The sequence below is a fragment of the Phaethon aethereus genome (genome assembly GCF_964289735.1).
Source record: "Phaethon aethereus genome assembly, chromosome: 1".
NCBI classification, from domain to species: domain Eukaryota; kingdom Metazoa; phylum Chordata; class Aves; order Phaethontiformes; family Phaethontidae; genus Phaethon; species Phaethon aethereus.
This window is the reverse complement of record NC_138575.1, coordinates 116,335,274-116,349,495: the sequence shown is the minus strand read 5'-3', so window position 1 is coordinate 116,349,495 and position 14,222 is coordinate 116,335,274. Positions and strand designations below refer to the sequence as shown.

The 14,222-nt window shown below is 40.8% G+C and overlaps 1 protein-coding gene across 1 annotated transcript; it reads left to right on the top strand.

The window, feature by feature from the left end:
• Positions 1-528: 528 nt before the first annotated feature.
• Positions 529-12,002, top strand: CCT8 (chaperonin containing TCP1 subunit 8; the record flags this gene model as incomplete). Its single annotated transcript, XM_082014039.1, has 15 exons — positions 529-588; positions 2,241-2,331; positions 2,944-3,023; positions 4,047-4,196; positions 4,475-4,655; positions 5,395-5,456; positions 6,141-6,278; positions 6,680-6,858; positions 7,801-7,867; positions 7,945-8,032; positions 8,143-8,258; positions 9,547-9,618; positions 9,838-10,002; positions 10,485-10,604; positions 11,815-12,002. The coding sequence occupies 15 exons, from the start codon at positions 529-531 to the stop codon at positions 11,890-11,892; spliced, it is 1,647 nt and encodes a 548-aa protein (XP_081870165.1). The 3' UTR covers positions 11,893-12,002.
• Between the last annotated feature and the right edge of the window lie 2,220 nt (positions 12,003-14,222).

The following is a 14,222-nucleotide window of genomic DNA, read 5'->3' as shown; positions in this document are numbered from 1 at the left end:
ATCGTAAAAGTGAGATGAACCATCGACTTTGGTTGGTTTCATCTACCTAAAGCAAAACGCATAGCCACAGGACAAGCCAGCCATCCCTCGAGTTAGCAGTCTTTACAAGCTACCCGTTCTACCAATCTTCATTCTCTTCTACAAACTCGGAGGCCTTCATCCGGCGGTCAGGCTGCCGGCTAGGCGGCCTTCTGGCGAGCTCAGACGGGACTGCGAGGAGCGAAAGTTGCTGCCTTACGAGACCCGGCTTTCAGAAAGCCTCTCCGCCTGAGGAGGAAGGCCTGCCCCGGAGCTGCAAACCGAAGCGCGAGCGCCGCCCACGGCCAGCTCTGAGAGGCAGCAGAAAAGACTCCGCAGCGCCTGACGGCTTCCTACGCCCCGCCCCGCCATCGACCTTCCCTGGGAGCAACTCCTCCTGCCTGCCGGCAGCGTGGCTGCCCCATCGCGCCTGCGCGTCCCTCCCACCCCCCCCCCCCCTTCTCCCGTCGTTCCTGGCGCACGGCGGTGTCGGGCAGGAGCGGAGCGGAGATGGCTCTGCATGTCCCCAAGGCCCCGGGCTTCGCCCAGATGCTCAAGGAAGGGGCGAAGGTGAGAACGGTGCTGGCGCTGTTCCCTCAGGAGGATGGCGGGGAGGGAAGTCTCAGCGTGGTGGTACGGGGAAGGTTCTGGAAGGCCCGGCGGCGCCACGCGGGGCTGGGGCCTGGCGGGCCTCGCGCTCCTCGCCCCCGCCCCCTGGCATTCGTCCCTTCGGCGGCCGTTGCGGCGCGCGGGTGAGGGCGGGGGCCTGGCCCGGCCCCGCCCGCCGCTGCGCGCGGGCACGGGGCGGTGGAGGGAGGACGGCGGCGCCCCGGCGCACGCGGCCTTCGAGAAAGCTCTGGCGGGGCCAACATCCCGCTCTCCCCTTGCCCGGGGCGCCGCCCCCGCTGCTCGCCGCCTCCGGGCCTCTCCGGGGCTCCCGCCGCTTGGCGGGGATGGCGGCCGGCCGGCTGGCCGGCGTCCCGGGCGCCGATGCTCCCTCCCGAGCTGGGCGCCTGCCTCGTGCCTCGGCTGTGGGAAGGGTGCCGGGAAGGCGTTTTGTTCGGAGAGCTTCTGGAGGTGGCGGTCGGCAAAATTATACCGGGCCCTATAGGTTTAGCTGTTCTGAAGTGTCCCGCTTGTTAGGTACATTCCTTGATTATTTTCCTGTTGCCGTGCCCGTTAGAAAAGTACCTTTGCCTGTGGTGTAGAGTACTGTGATATTTCCAGGTATTCCCTTTCCATAAACCCATTCTCATTGTGTTTAACATAACGTAAATTTTGGTAGTAGTCAAGGACTGTGCCTGATAAAGCAGAAGCTCTCTTTGAAAAGGTGCACAGGTAGCAAGCAGGGTTGTGGGGGTTTTTTATTGCGGGGGGAAATAAAAGAAAATTTCTGGTTGCTGCTAGTTAATAGAAGGGCAAGGGAAGTTAGCAACTCAGCCCTCTTTTTGGAATCTTCCTTGGGGACAAAGAATGGCATGTCAAGAGCAGGGAAACAAAGTGGCTTAGGTGCTTGTTCTCTAATAGAGAATTCAAGGCCAGAATAGCAAGAGCTGTCTCTTCCAAAACAAGGTGGCAGCTGGCATTCTGCAATGCTTGTTTTGTATTTAGAGAGTAAATATTATTAGGGAGTACCTTTCTCCTGTTCATGGGCCACACTGTACATTTCACCCTGTTCTTTCTTAAGGCCCTTTCTGGGGATCCCGCCTTTTCTTAAGGCTTCCAAACTGAGGCCAGGCTGATCGACTTCTCAGACACAAATATTTTAGGAATCGTTCTGCGTCTGAATTTTCAAACAGCACGTGCTTGAATGTGTAACTGAGTTAAATGATTTTTGTGGAATACAGTGTTGTGAGTAAAGAAGCATGTACAAAAACACATGCTTACAAAACCCTTGCCCCTCTCCAATCTGGTATTGATGATTTTCTGTTTCCCTTTGGCACACCACTAAGCTTTTTTGAAGACTTAAGAGGTGCAAACTGTATTGAAAATTGTGTCACTGTTCAAATTTTCTGTTCAGAAACTTATTGTGCCTGGGTGAGAGGGAGCACACAGAGTAGTTCATTACTCGCTGTCTTTGGGTAAGGTTTAGTTTTCATTTAAACTTTAAGTAAAATACCAAATCTGAATTAATCAATCATGGACTCAGTAGATTATTGCTGCTCTGATGAGAAATGACCTTTCTTTTTTGTTAGAAAACCTAATAAAACTTTTCTTTTTAGCATTATTCAGGACTAGAAGAAGCCGTCTATAGGAACATCCAGGCATGTAAAGAACTTGCTCAAACCACCCGTACAGCTTATGGACCAAATGGTAAATAAATTCTAAAAATATTGTGGTTTTGAGCAAAATGTTATGTTTGAAGGCTAAACCTACCTTGACAAAGAGGCAACTGTTTGTTTTTTGAGGAGACACATTGGACTTACTCTAGAACTCTAAATACCGTGTTTGTGGCTATACAGATCAGACTTTTTGTGGTTAGCTCCTGAGCTATGCACAGTGTACCTGCCTTTGCAGGTTTTATTATCAGTTACTCTGTCCTCTTTGCTGTCTTACTGCTGTATGGAAGACCTACAAAAATTAAGGAAAGATAATAACTTGGTAGATAGTCATAATGAATATAGCCATACCATGTCCAGTCCCATATAAAAAAAAGTGTTCCTTTTTAAATTTAATTAATCCATCAATTAAATTATGTACTCATATTTATGAAGAGAAAACTGCTTAATCAGCAATAACTGATTTTTTCCTTAATGTAACACACACCCAAGTGTTATTTCACAAATTTTTTAGGTTCTTAAATTATAAATAGGGATAATGTTTTAATGTGTGAGATACAGCTGAAAGCTATGAAACAGTTATCTGTTGTACAAAATGATGTTTGACTAATGAATGATTTTTAGAATTTTTTTTTTCCCCTGTTAGGAATGAACAAAATGGTTATCAATCATCTGGAGAAGCTTTTTGTTACAAATGATGCAGCTACTATCTTGAGAGAGCTGGAGGTAAGTTTTCAGTGGGCTATATCCACAGTGAGGTATAGAACTTTTATAAAGCAGCATTAAGTAGTTGCAGGAGATGCTTAATAATGGTCTACTTCCCCCCGCCCCCCCCCCCCCAAACCAGTGTAGATTTAGAAGACAGTATGTCTAGATAACACAGTGTTTGGAAAACTCTGAATTAAATAGTTATTGTGTTAATCACCCATTGTTGGTGTTTGCCATGTTCTCCTGTCTGCTTCGAGTATGTTAACTGGATTGAAGAAACTGACGATATGGCAGCATGCATCCTCCTGTGAATACAGTAAAAGTATGGGAAGACTGAGCTGTCTTAGCTTTTTCTCTTACCAAAATCATATTTGTATGGCAGCACGTAATATTTTTTTGAATTCTATACTTACTGATAGGAATAGTATAAGTATTAAGTATTTCCTTACTTAATACATTGTGTTAGTGTTTGGTATAGGTAGAATAACTGTGGAAGTCTTGGTTCTGTTTTTAAAAAATAATCTGCAGACTGGTTATTAATCTAATGAGTCTTGCATGTTCTTTCTGGGATAAAATGGCAGCTGCTTCAATTATATTCAAGAATACATAATTTATTGCATTTCTTAGAAAGAAAGGGAAAACAGTGCAATCTTTAAGCAGAAGAACCACTAGAATTAAACTGTCATCTACTTTGCGTGTTACATATGAATTCACCACGAAGATCTAAACTTCAGGTGGCTTTCCTGTTGCAGTGCTTGATTGTGAAGCCACTGCGTCCTGTAAAATAGCAGAGAACCAATGTCAAGGATGTCTGATTCATGTTGTGGGGTACTGTTTAGTTCAGGATTTTTTTTATGTATGTTTGTACTTTTGCTTTTAGGGAAGTTAGTCAATCTGTGCTGCTTTCTTTTCCTATTTTGTGCATTCTTAGTATCTTTAGATATAATTTGAAATAAGAGAGCTTACGCTGGATGCACAGAAAAACACAGAGCTGTAGTCTAGGTGGGATTTAGTAACTAAGTTGTATAACTTCTTCTAAAGGTCCAGCATCCTGCTGCAAAAATGCTTGTAATGGCTTCCCACATGCAAGAGCAAGAAGTTGGAGATGGAACAAACTTTGTCCTTGTTTTTGCTGGAGTTCTTCTGGAGTTAGCAGAAGACCTCCTGAGGATGGGGTTATCAGTCTCAGAGGCAAGTTATATTGTTATTACAATTCACATAGCTTGAATTCAGATTGCTGTTGGTCAGTATTCTTGGGTCATAATATTGTGGATAGTCTGCTTCCTTCTGAACTAATTTTTTAGGTAGAGATGTATGAAGAACAGGATATGTTTTGCTGCTTGTGATTTGCTTGCTTCTCTTGTAAGCTTTTGCATTTGTTAATGTTTTGTGACCCTTTAAAAAGGAGGTGTAAGCAGTGTGAACGTGTAGTGAAATAGCATAATGAATATTTATTGTTTGCTGCACAGGTGATTGAAGGATATGAAAAGGCTTGCAAGAAAGCCCTAGAAATTCTTCCAGACTTGGTGTGCTGTTCTGCAAAGAACCTTCGAGATGTTGAAGAAGTGGCATCTTTGTTGCACACTTCAGTGATGAGCAAACAGTATGGCAGTGAACAGTTTTTGGCAAAGCTTATTGCTCAGGCTTGTGGTAAGTGGACAAGAATAGGTGTGTGCATGCATCTGAAAAACTTGAGTAGGTTTGCTTATGATCGTTATTAATATCTTCATGTAAAATAAAAGGTACGGTTAGTTTATCAGGTTGAATTGGATGGAATGCTTTAGCCTCTGAAATGAGTATAACCACCTTTCTCATGTTGAACTGTTCACTGGCATTGTCACTCAGAAAAGGTCTGTGTTTTCTGTTAAGCGTTTATGAAAATAGCTTTCTAGTCTTTTTAAAGCAGAAGCCCATCTTCCTCTTTTTTATTGTTAAGAAGATGTATTAAACTTCAGATAAGCTCTTGCTACTCTCAGCCACAGAACAATGGAATGAAGACTGTAGTTGTGTTGAGTTGTTGTTGTCTCCCTTTAGATTTCCAAGAAAAAACTTTCATGTCTGGTTTAAGTGTTTTCACAAAATATTCTGGGTCAGACATCGCTCTTGAATGTACATGTGTAAATGGATATTTGGACTTAATTTAACTGAGCAGCCTGAGTGGATGTTGCTTTCTGATTACTACTTTGGAAAAACAAAATTTCTGTTTCTCTTGATGCAGGTTATTAGCAGATTATAAGTGCCTTAAATTTAGGCAGGCATCTCAAACCATTGAATTTTAGTACTTCATAAAAACCCTGAGCATTATTTATGGTGGTGGTGTTCTACTTTATTCACTAAGCAACACAAATTAATTCTTTTTTTTTTTTTTTCCTCCCCCCTCCCCAAACAGTTTCTATACTTCCTGATTCTGGTCACTTCAATGTTGATAATATCAGAGTATGCAAAATTGTGGTAAGTTGGAAGTAGCTAGCTTTACTGTATTATTAAGGTAAATAGTTTAATGAAAGTTAATTTTTACATCTTTGAACTTTGAAAGCATTTTTCCTATTCTAATCTCTGTTGTGTTGTAGTATGCGTAATAAGTTTTGGAAATTGGTCTTTACATTCCTTGTTTAGTGCCCAGTAGCAGCTTTCAGAAACAAAAATCATTAATATTAAATCGAATACATTAGCTTCATTATACACAGGGATGTTGATTCCATCTTTGTGGTAGAAGCAGTCACAAGATTAGGCTAAGGTGCAGGGTGGTGGAAATGTAGCTGTCTAATCTCTCATTCTTTTTATCGATGGGATGCTAGGCCTCTGTATGGTGTGAAGGATTGGAACAAGTTTATATCTACTATGAATTTCCCCCTGTGTTTTTTTACCCACTAATAAATATGTAACAAATTGAACACAGAAAATGAATGTCACAGGTATTAACCTATACCACTAACTAATCTTAAAATGGGAACCTGAAAGGCAATGTTTGATGTTGATAAATCGGCTTGTCTTATTTCTTTATGCTGTAATGAAAACTTAGGTTGCTACATTCAAATGAATGTAAGCACTGCTTTTGATAAAGGGTAGTGTGGTTTTCTGATAGTAAACGATCAATAATATGCCTTTTCCCCCATGCCATTTCTTTCTATTCAGGGTGCTGGTATCTCAGCTTCCTCAGTACTGCATGGCATGGTTTTTAAAAAAGAAACTGAAGGAGATGTTACTTCTGTCAAAGATGCAAAAATAGCTGTGTATTCCTGCCCTTTTGATAGTATGATAACTGAAACTAAGGTATGTAGAAGCTCAAAATAAGTTAGATATCTATTTATGCTCATGTGCTCTTATTTTTAAACTTAACTATAAATACTCTTGACACTTGGTGATTGAGATATTTTTGTTAATATTGAGTTCATTCATTTAAAAAAGTTCATAGGAAACATCTGAACCTACAGGGTTTTTGGGGTTGGGGAGTTGTTGCAGGTTTTGTGCTAGAATGTTTGAACATCAAGGTTGTCTAGAAATGCTAGAATTGCCCTTTTTTGACTTTTCACCCCGTTACCTGGGAAGGGTGGCAGTATTATAAAACAGGATGACTTAAGGTTTATGGATAGGTTGGGAGACAAAATGGTTTGTCAAAAACTTCTAGGCACGTAGTTAATGCTGAATTGATAACAATGTGTGTGTTTTACTAGGGCACTGTACTTATAAAGAATGCTGAAGAACTGATGAATTTCAGTAAGGGAGAAGAAAATCTAATGGATTTGCAAGTCAAAGCTATTGCTGATAGTGGTGCAAATGTAGTAGTAACAGGTGGCAAAGTGGCTGACATGGCACTTCATTATGCCAACAAATACAATCTTATGTTAGTCAGGTAAGTACTAGAAGACCATAAAACCATTTGATCTACCAGGCTTATGAAATCTACTTGCCTCTCAAATGAATTGGAAACAAAATATTGCAGACTGTTTGTTTTTTCTAGTGGATCAAAACCTGAGCTGCAATTGTTTTTTTCATAGCTTATGTTTCTTGATAGTATTTTCCCTCTATATGACAGGTTACTGGGGAGTAACTTGTATAAGTGCCTTGATAGCACAACTGAAAGAATATAAAAATTTGTGGCTCTAGTAAAGAGGGTTGTGGCCTCAAAGGCATATAAGACTTTACTGTAATGGTTCCTCCTTGGTCATAGTCCTCGTGATGCTTTAGCAATGATGAGATATACCTCCATGCATCACTAATGTATTGACGGATGGAAGAACTAATTCTTAACACCTTTCTGTCATTTTTGTGGGCCTTAAATCTTCATATCTATAAATAAAGCATCTTTGTACAACCTTCAAATACACTCTGCAAACCATAAAGTCAAATGACTATCGGCAGCTCTCATATCTCACACAAATAAGTGGTTCTTTGTTGAAAGCTGTGGCTTTGTTGAGTGTGTCTAAAAAGTTTGAATTTCTGGAAATGGAGCATGATGCTGTAATCTTTTGCATAATAAAGAAGGATTATTATAGAGGTGTTGTAAAGATCAATTCAAATCTTACGCATTAGAAGATGAAGTTTGATAACTTCCATCTATTTGAACTACTTAGTTGTTTTTAGATTGTTAGTAAATAGTCTTTGTGAAGCATCCCTGAAAACAGATAATTGTAACTTGAAAAAATAGATGAGTGGATTTTACAACTTGATACAGTAAATTTTGATAGCTGTCATTAGTTTACAAAATGCTGCCAAGTTCAGAGAATACTTACTGGTATGTGTTAACATTTGTTCTGGAAACTTGTTATGAGAAGGACTGTTTTTGTTTTTAAAGGTTGAACTCAAAGTGGGATCTGAGAAGACTCTGCAAAACTGTTGGTGCAACAGCCCTACCCAGACTGGTATGGACTTTTCAAATGAGCAGAAGGGAGAGAACTGATGAGCAGGTTCACCTCTTAATTCCTGTTTTTCTTTTCAGACTCCCCCTACTCTAGAAGAAATGGGTCACTGCGATAGTGTATATTTATCGGAGGTTGGGGATACGCAGGTGGTTGTGTTTAAGCATGGTATGTATGTTCTGTAGAACTCCTAATGCTACTGTTCTAGAAGTGTGATGTTCATATGGGTTTTATATCTAACAAACTTGATTTAGTAATGCACTTGTCTGTCTGAACAGAGAAGGAGGATGGTGCCATTTCTACTATACTCATTCGTGGCTCTACAGACAATCTGATGGATGACATAGAGCGAGCAGTGGATGATGGTGTAAATACTTTCAAAGTACTCACAAGGGTAAGTATCCAGAACACTTCAGTTGCCAAAACTGAACAATGGATCGGTTTGAGGCAAGACCTGTGCTTGCTTTGTGTTCATTTGCTACAAAGGCTATAGCAGATATTCATTATTAGCTTAGGAGCCGCGTTAAGGCGCGGAGGAGGCTGCGTAGTGTAGATTGCTGTTGACATCCTTGTGAATACAGTGTACATAAAAGATGGTGCTCAGCATGTACTGCACTCGATTTTCCAGTAATGAGGTGAGTTCTTGAAGATAGATTAATTTCACCACTTTCTAATGGCAGTCAGCTCTTTGTTGATTGTTTCCCTAAACGTTTTGTAAGGTTCCTTGGAAACCAGGCACAGAAGAAAAGCTAGATAGCTCTGTTTGTCACTGGTGATCGGGAGAAACTGACTGGTTGCAGACTAAATTTCTAGTTCATTGGTGACAAGACACGCTTCCTCCACATCATACTACAGATACGCTTTATGGATGGAGGAACTCGGTTCTTCAGAGTTTTTTCTGAGCATCTTTTGTGGACTTGAATATTATTCTTTTTTTTTTTTTTTTAATGCAAGAGGAAATGTTTGTGTGTTTGCTCAGAAGGTGGCATGCAAAAATTGTTAACACTTTGTTTGACATTGAATGTCCTGGACATACCAACACAACGCACATAGATTTAGACTAAAGAAACAGCCGTAGACTGCACATTTATGATTGTCTCCAGGAGTAGTCCTAACTTATTTTTTATGATTACTGTTCTGTTTAAAAGACTGGGAGTTCTTAAGTGAATGCTGGTTTGCCAAAGGATATACAAAATAATTAAAAAAACCAAAAAAAAACCAAAAAAAAAACCCACCCAAACAACACAAGAAACCCCCGGCACCTTGTGATACCTGTTGACATATTCAACTTTGTGTACAGTAGATTGGTTTCCTGCATGATATTTCCCAACAAGTTAATAGAAAAGATGAGACAATCTAGGAATTCTATTAGTAAGCTAAGAGTTGAAATTACCTTTCTTTAAAAAACAAACAAAACCCACCAAAAACCCCAGACACAAACCCCACTGCATTATTTTTCTTTTTACAAAAGAAGCTATTTTTCTTCAGAGACATGTGGAATGAATAAGTTCTGGTAAATTTCTCTTATAATACATGTTTGTTCTGAAATGGATTCTTAACAAGTCTGTGTGGGATAAAGCTCTATTGCATTCTTCTTGATAGAATATATAAATTCTAAACAGTAAAAATTAATACGATGTTTTAAGCAAAACTTTTGCATTTTTGGGATGGTCTGTTCACAGGATAAACGTCTTGTTCCTGGAGGTGGTGCAACAGAGATTGAATTAGCCAAGCAGATCACATCTTATGGAGAGGTACAGCAAATGGGCTTTTTGACATTTTATTTTTTTATATATACATACACACACGTATATATCTACTTAAATATGTGTGTGGCCTATAAAAATATATACATATTATTTTGTATCCAAAAATGTTTATTGATGCATATAAAGAAATTAAAAATGTGAGGGGAAAATACCTCCCTATTGTATGGTTTTTGAAATGCTGACATGGTTTCAACTTCACTTTAGACTTGTCCTGGGCTTGACCAATATGCCATCAAGAAATTTGCTGAGGCATTTGAAGCCATTCCTCGAGCACTGGCAGAAAACTCTGGAGTAAAGGCTAATGAGGTCATCTCCAAACTTTATGCTGTGCATCAAGAAGGGAACAAAAATGTTGGGTTTGATATTGAGGTAAATAGTCGCTCATGTTACTTGGTGCTCTGCAGTACATGGTTGTATTTAAAAGTACTTCTATCAGTATGAAGTATTTATAGATTAATTTAAATCATTGAAGCTCTGTGTTGCACAGTCTGGAAGAAGAACTTCTTAGAATTGTAATACTGAAATGGTTTTTGGTTTTGTGTTTTTCTTTTCCATCAGCAAACAGTTAAATTCAGTATAGTATAGTGGCCTTACGTAGGAGGTAAAGTGAGATACTGAATTCATGTGATGGAGAATAAGTCTTTAGTAATAACTTATTTTGTTTTCCTGCTAGTGCATTGTGAATGAAGGTTTTCTGAAGAGATAAGATCAGAAAAGTGATAATTTGTTCTAACGCTGTAACCTTGAAAACCTTGAAAACCCAGTAACTTCCTAGGTAGAAGCCTGAGAAAGCTTTGAATAATGTTTGGGTTTGTGTTTTGTTTCCCCCCTGCCCCGCCCTGGTCTGACAGGCTGAAGCTGCTGCTGTGAAGGATATGTTGGAAGCTGGTGTACTGGACACATACCTTGGAAAATCCTGGGGTATCAAGCTAGCGACAAATGCCGCAGTAACTGTCCTAAGGGTAGATCAGGTAAGCTTACAAGTAATTTGGGTGCTGAACTGAAACCTTTAACTCGGTGTGCAAAACGCTGATGCAAAATACGTGAATCTTCTGTGAATGCAAGGCATAAAAATATGATACTTGAAAAGTGGTTTGTTTATTTCTGAAATCCAGGAAGTAGTTTGTGCAACATTCCAAATCATGAACTCTTGAAATGTTGCTGCTTCCATAGCAGCACTATTAATATTTCTTTTCTTTTAAAATTTGGCAGTTGATACTCGTATCCATAAAGTTATCCCAACTTTTGTAGGAACAAGATTTAACACAAGAAACCTTCTCTCACACAATTGTTTTTACATGAAAATCCAACTCTTAGGAAGAACTGAGGTTATAATCTTAATGACAAAAATCTTAACTTTATGTATTCTGTGAAACTTCAGCAAAAATGTATTTGCATGTAAAATTTCTGTAGATTATTATGGCAAAAACAGCGGGCGGTCCAAAAGCCCCAAAGCAACAAGGACATTGGGATAAGGATGACTGGAAAGATGAGCCTGAAAACTAGTATGCAGTGAGCTCTGTGTCTCTAGCAGTGAGGTATCCGTGAGTGCGTGCACGAGTATATTGACAAGCACATGGCAGATTATACCTTTCCTTAGGACATGTAACACTGCTGTCTTATGTGTGCTGATTGCTATATTTTGTATTTGTGCCTTTGTGAATTAATTTTCCTCCTAAAACTAAATTTTCATTGAAGGGATGACAAGTGCAGTTTTAGTTTTACCTTACTTGTCACTGGAGCAAGTGCAGAAAATGAGCCTTTAATGTGGTAGGACTAGTGGACTTTATGCTTTTGAAGTGTGATGTTTAGACTCAATAATTCAGAACAAGAGCTGTGATAACTGTGCTTTCTGTAGTGTGCATCCTCTAAACCAGTCACTTGTTAGCCTGTTTAAGCACTCACTTTCTATAGACTAACTGGAGTCTTAATTTGCATGCAAAAATGTTGTAAAAGCCCTTTTATTGTGTATCAGGGCTCAGCTTCTGCCATTTTCAAGAAAAAAAAAAAAGTTGTGAATATCCCAATTAGATGGATAATAATATTCACTGGCTTAGGTTCAGAGTAGGGAAACTGCATGAATTTAGTGAACGTTGACAGTCAGCATCATATGGCTATCAGTGAGTGGGGTAAGAGCCTGGCGCTAACCTCATCTTTTTCTACTTCCCTGTTATCTTCAAGATCATTATGGCGAAACCAGCTGGTGGCCCTAAACCTCCATCAGGAAAGAAGGACTGGGATGAAGACCAAAATGACTGAACAATTTAACTGTACTACTTAAGTAACATCATGATGTGAGTGTTTTAATATTCCAGTTGGAGCAGTTGGAGCCTGTCATGATGTTTTGCTCTGTTGCCTTTAAGTTATGAACTGTGTCCAGTGGAGTGCAGAACTTCAGACACTTCAATAAATGTACTCGCTGTTAAAATGTTAACTGTCACTTTATTTGAACTTGGTATAATATGGTTGTTCCCAGTATGTTAAGAGGGGAATTCTTGGATTACTGTCGCAGGCAAAAGAGACTCAGCATGCAGAAAATTGATTTATTACTAATTAAAAATAGAGTTTGAAGGTGAGAAACATGAACAAAAATGAAACCACCTTCCTCTTTACCACCCCTTTTTCTCAGGCTTGCCTCCTTCATTCCTACCCCTTCCCATTGAGGAAGGTCTACAACAGCTCTGCTCTGCCCCTCCTTCCTCTGCATACTTTTCCCCTCCTCCTTGCCTATGGGGTGCCGTCCTTTGTGTGCTGCTGCGTGGTCCTCTGTGGGCTGCAGTTTCTGCCAGGGAAAGCTGCTCACTGCAGAGTGCAGCTTCCTTCAAGGCCCACATCCACCTGATCTGACCTAGGTGCTTCGAGAGCTGCAGGGGCAAGGTCCAGCATTGTCCTTTCCATGAGCCCCAGGGGGCCAGCCTGCAGTGAAAGTACAGAGATAGGTGCCTGGAGCTCTTCCTCCTCTCACCTGGGTGCTGGCAGGGCTGTTTCTCACACTTTGCCCCTGGCTGCCAGACAGTGTTTTGCCCTTCCTTACCCAGGCTGTCCCTGAAGTGCTGCCATCGTGGCTGTAGAACTGAGCTGTGGCTTGTGGTGGGTTGGCTAGAACTTGCTGGTTGGGGCAGGGCAACCCTGGCCTCTCCTCACAGGGGCTGCCCCCCAGCCCACACTGCTGTCTTGACACCGCACCCAGTACAGGGGATGAGGTAGACTAACCATGAGCCTGCTCTAGAGAGCTCACATTAAGTATGGCAGCAGGTCTGCAGTCTATGCTTACATTCATTTTTGTTACATGCATCTATTTTACCCTCACCCTTTTCAGAGTCTCCACACTCTCAAAATGGCTGCCTGATAACAGTAAACTGCAACTCATTCTAATGGCCTTAAAAATAAACACTGAGCAGGGAGAGCCACCATGATGCAGACTGCTGGAATCTTTCAGCCAAAGCCCCCTGTTAAGATTCTTCTTGGAAAGTAAGCAGCTTGTGTCTCAGAGTAGCTTGAAAGAACTGCACTTGAAATTCCAGCCACTTCAATAATTAATCCTTTTATTACTCTTGCCAGTGCTACTCTGTTTCACAGCCAGAAGGGAGTGGAAGGCTAAATAAGTCTGGAACTATCCTATGACTAAATAAGGCTGTCATACAACAGCTACACTAATGCTGGCTTTATAGTTGGTTGCTGGTGCAGCTGAAAAATAAACTCAGCAAGTTTTCAGAAGGATTGGCATACTGATACAGCCAGCTGCACAAGTGCTACTGCTGATGACTGCAAGGGTAACAGAACATTTAAGACTGCCCATTTTGTTAGGTTGTTGTGAAAAATGCACTTGCTGCTCTTGCATGGAGAAGCCAAGATTTTACTTGGGTGAAAGCCACTGGGAAGCCCAGCCTGTGCAGAAGAGCAACTGGAAAAAGTTACAAGTCACTGCAGGACTAGTTTTCTTACCCCTCCAGTGCAGAGTGGCTACGCTGGAGTGCCTGTAATGAAAGGGAGAAAGATCTGAGCGCTCTGCCATGCCAATGTGCCAGAGTAAAGTTTCCAGGCAAAAGAATACCAGGCAAAAAGAATACTCTCTAGAGTATGCAAACTGAGGGGTCATCCATTGGATGTAAACCACCAGTGGAAAAAGAGAGTTGATACTGAATTTGTCTCAGCTCTAAGATGTGTAGGAAGAAACAGCTTCTTACACTTGGAACCCAGTTCTAAAATACACAGGGAACAGATGATAGGCAAGATAAGACAGATAACACTAGTTCAAAACTATAGCTGGTCCCCTTAAAGCAAGAGTTGCTGACTAAGGTGCATAGCACTTCCAGGAAACTAAACATAGCAGTTGCTTATCTCTGCCAACACACTAATTACTCAAGAGAAACTCAAAGCTGTAGTTTTGAAAAAGCTTTTATTTAAAAGTAGTGAAAACACTGGAAAAAGTATAAGTTAACCACTTGTCGGTGTGTCCAAGAAGCATAAAGTATATTCCTGGAGTTGTATACAGTAGCTCCAACATGTTGAACAACATGATTTGCAAGTCTGCCTTCTTTCAGACCACTTGCAGATGGCTGCACATAAAAGGCGGCGTCTCAGATGAG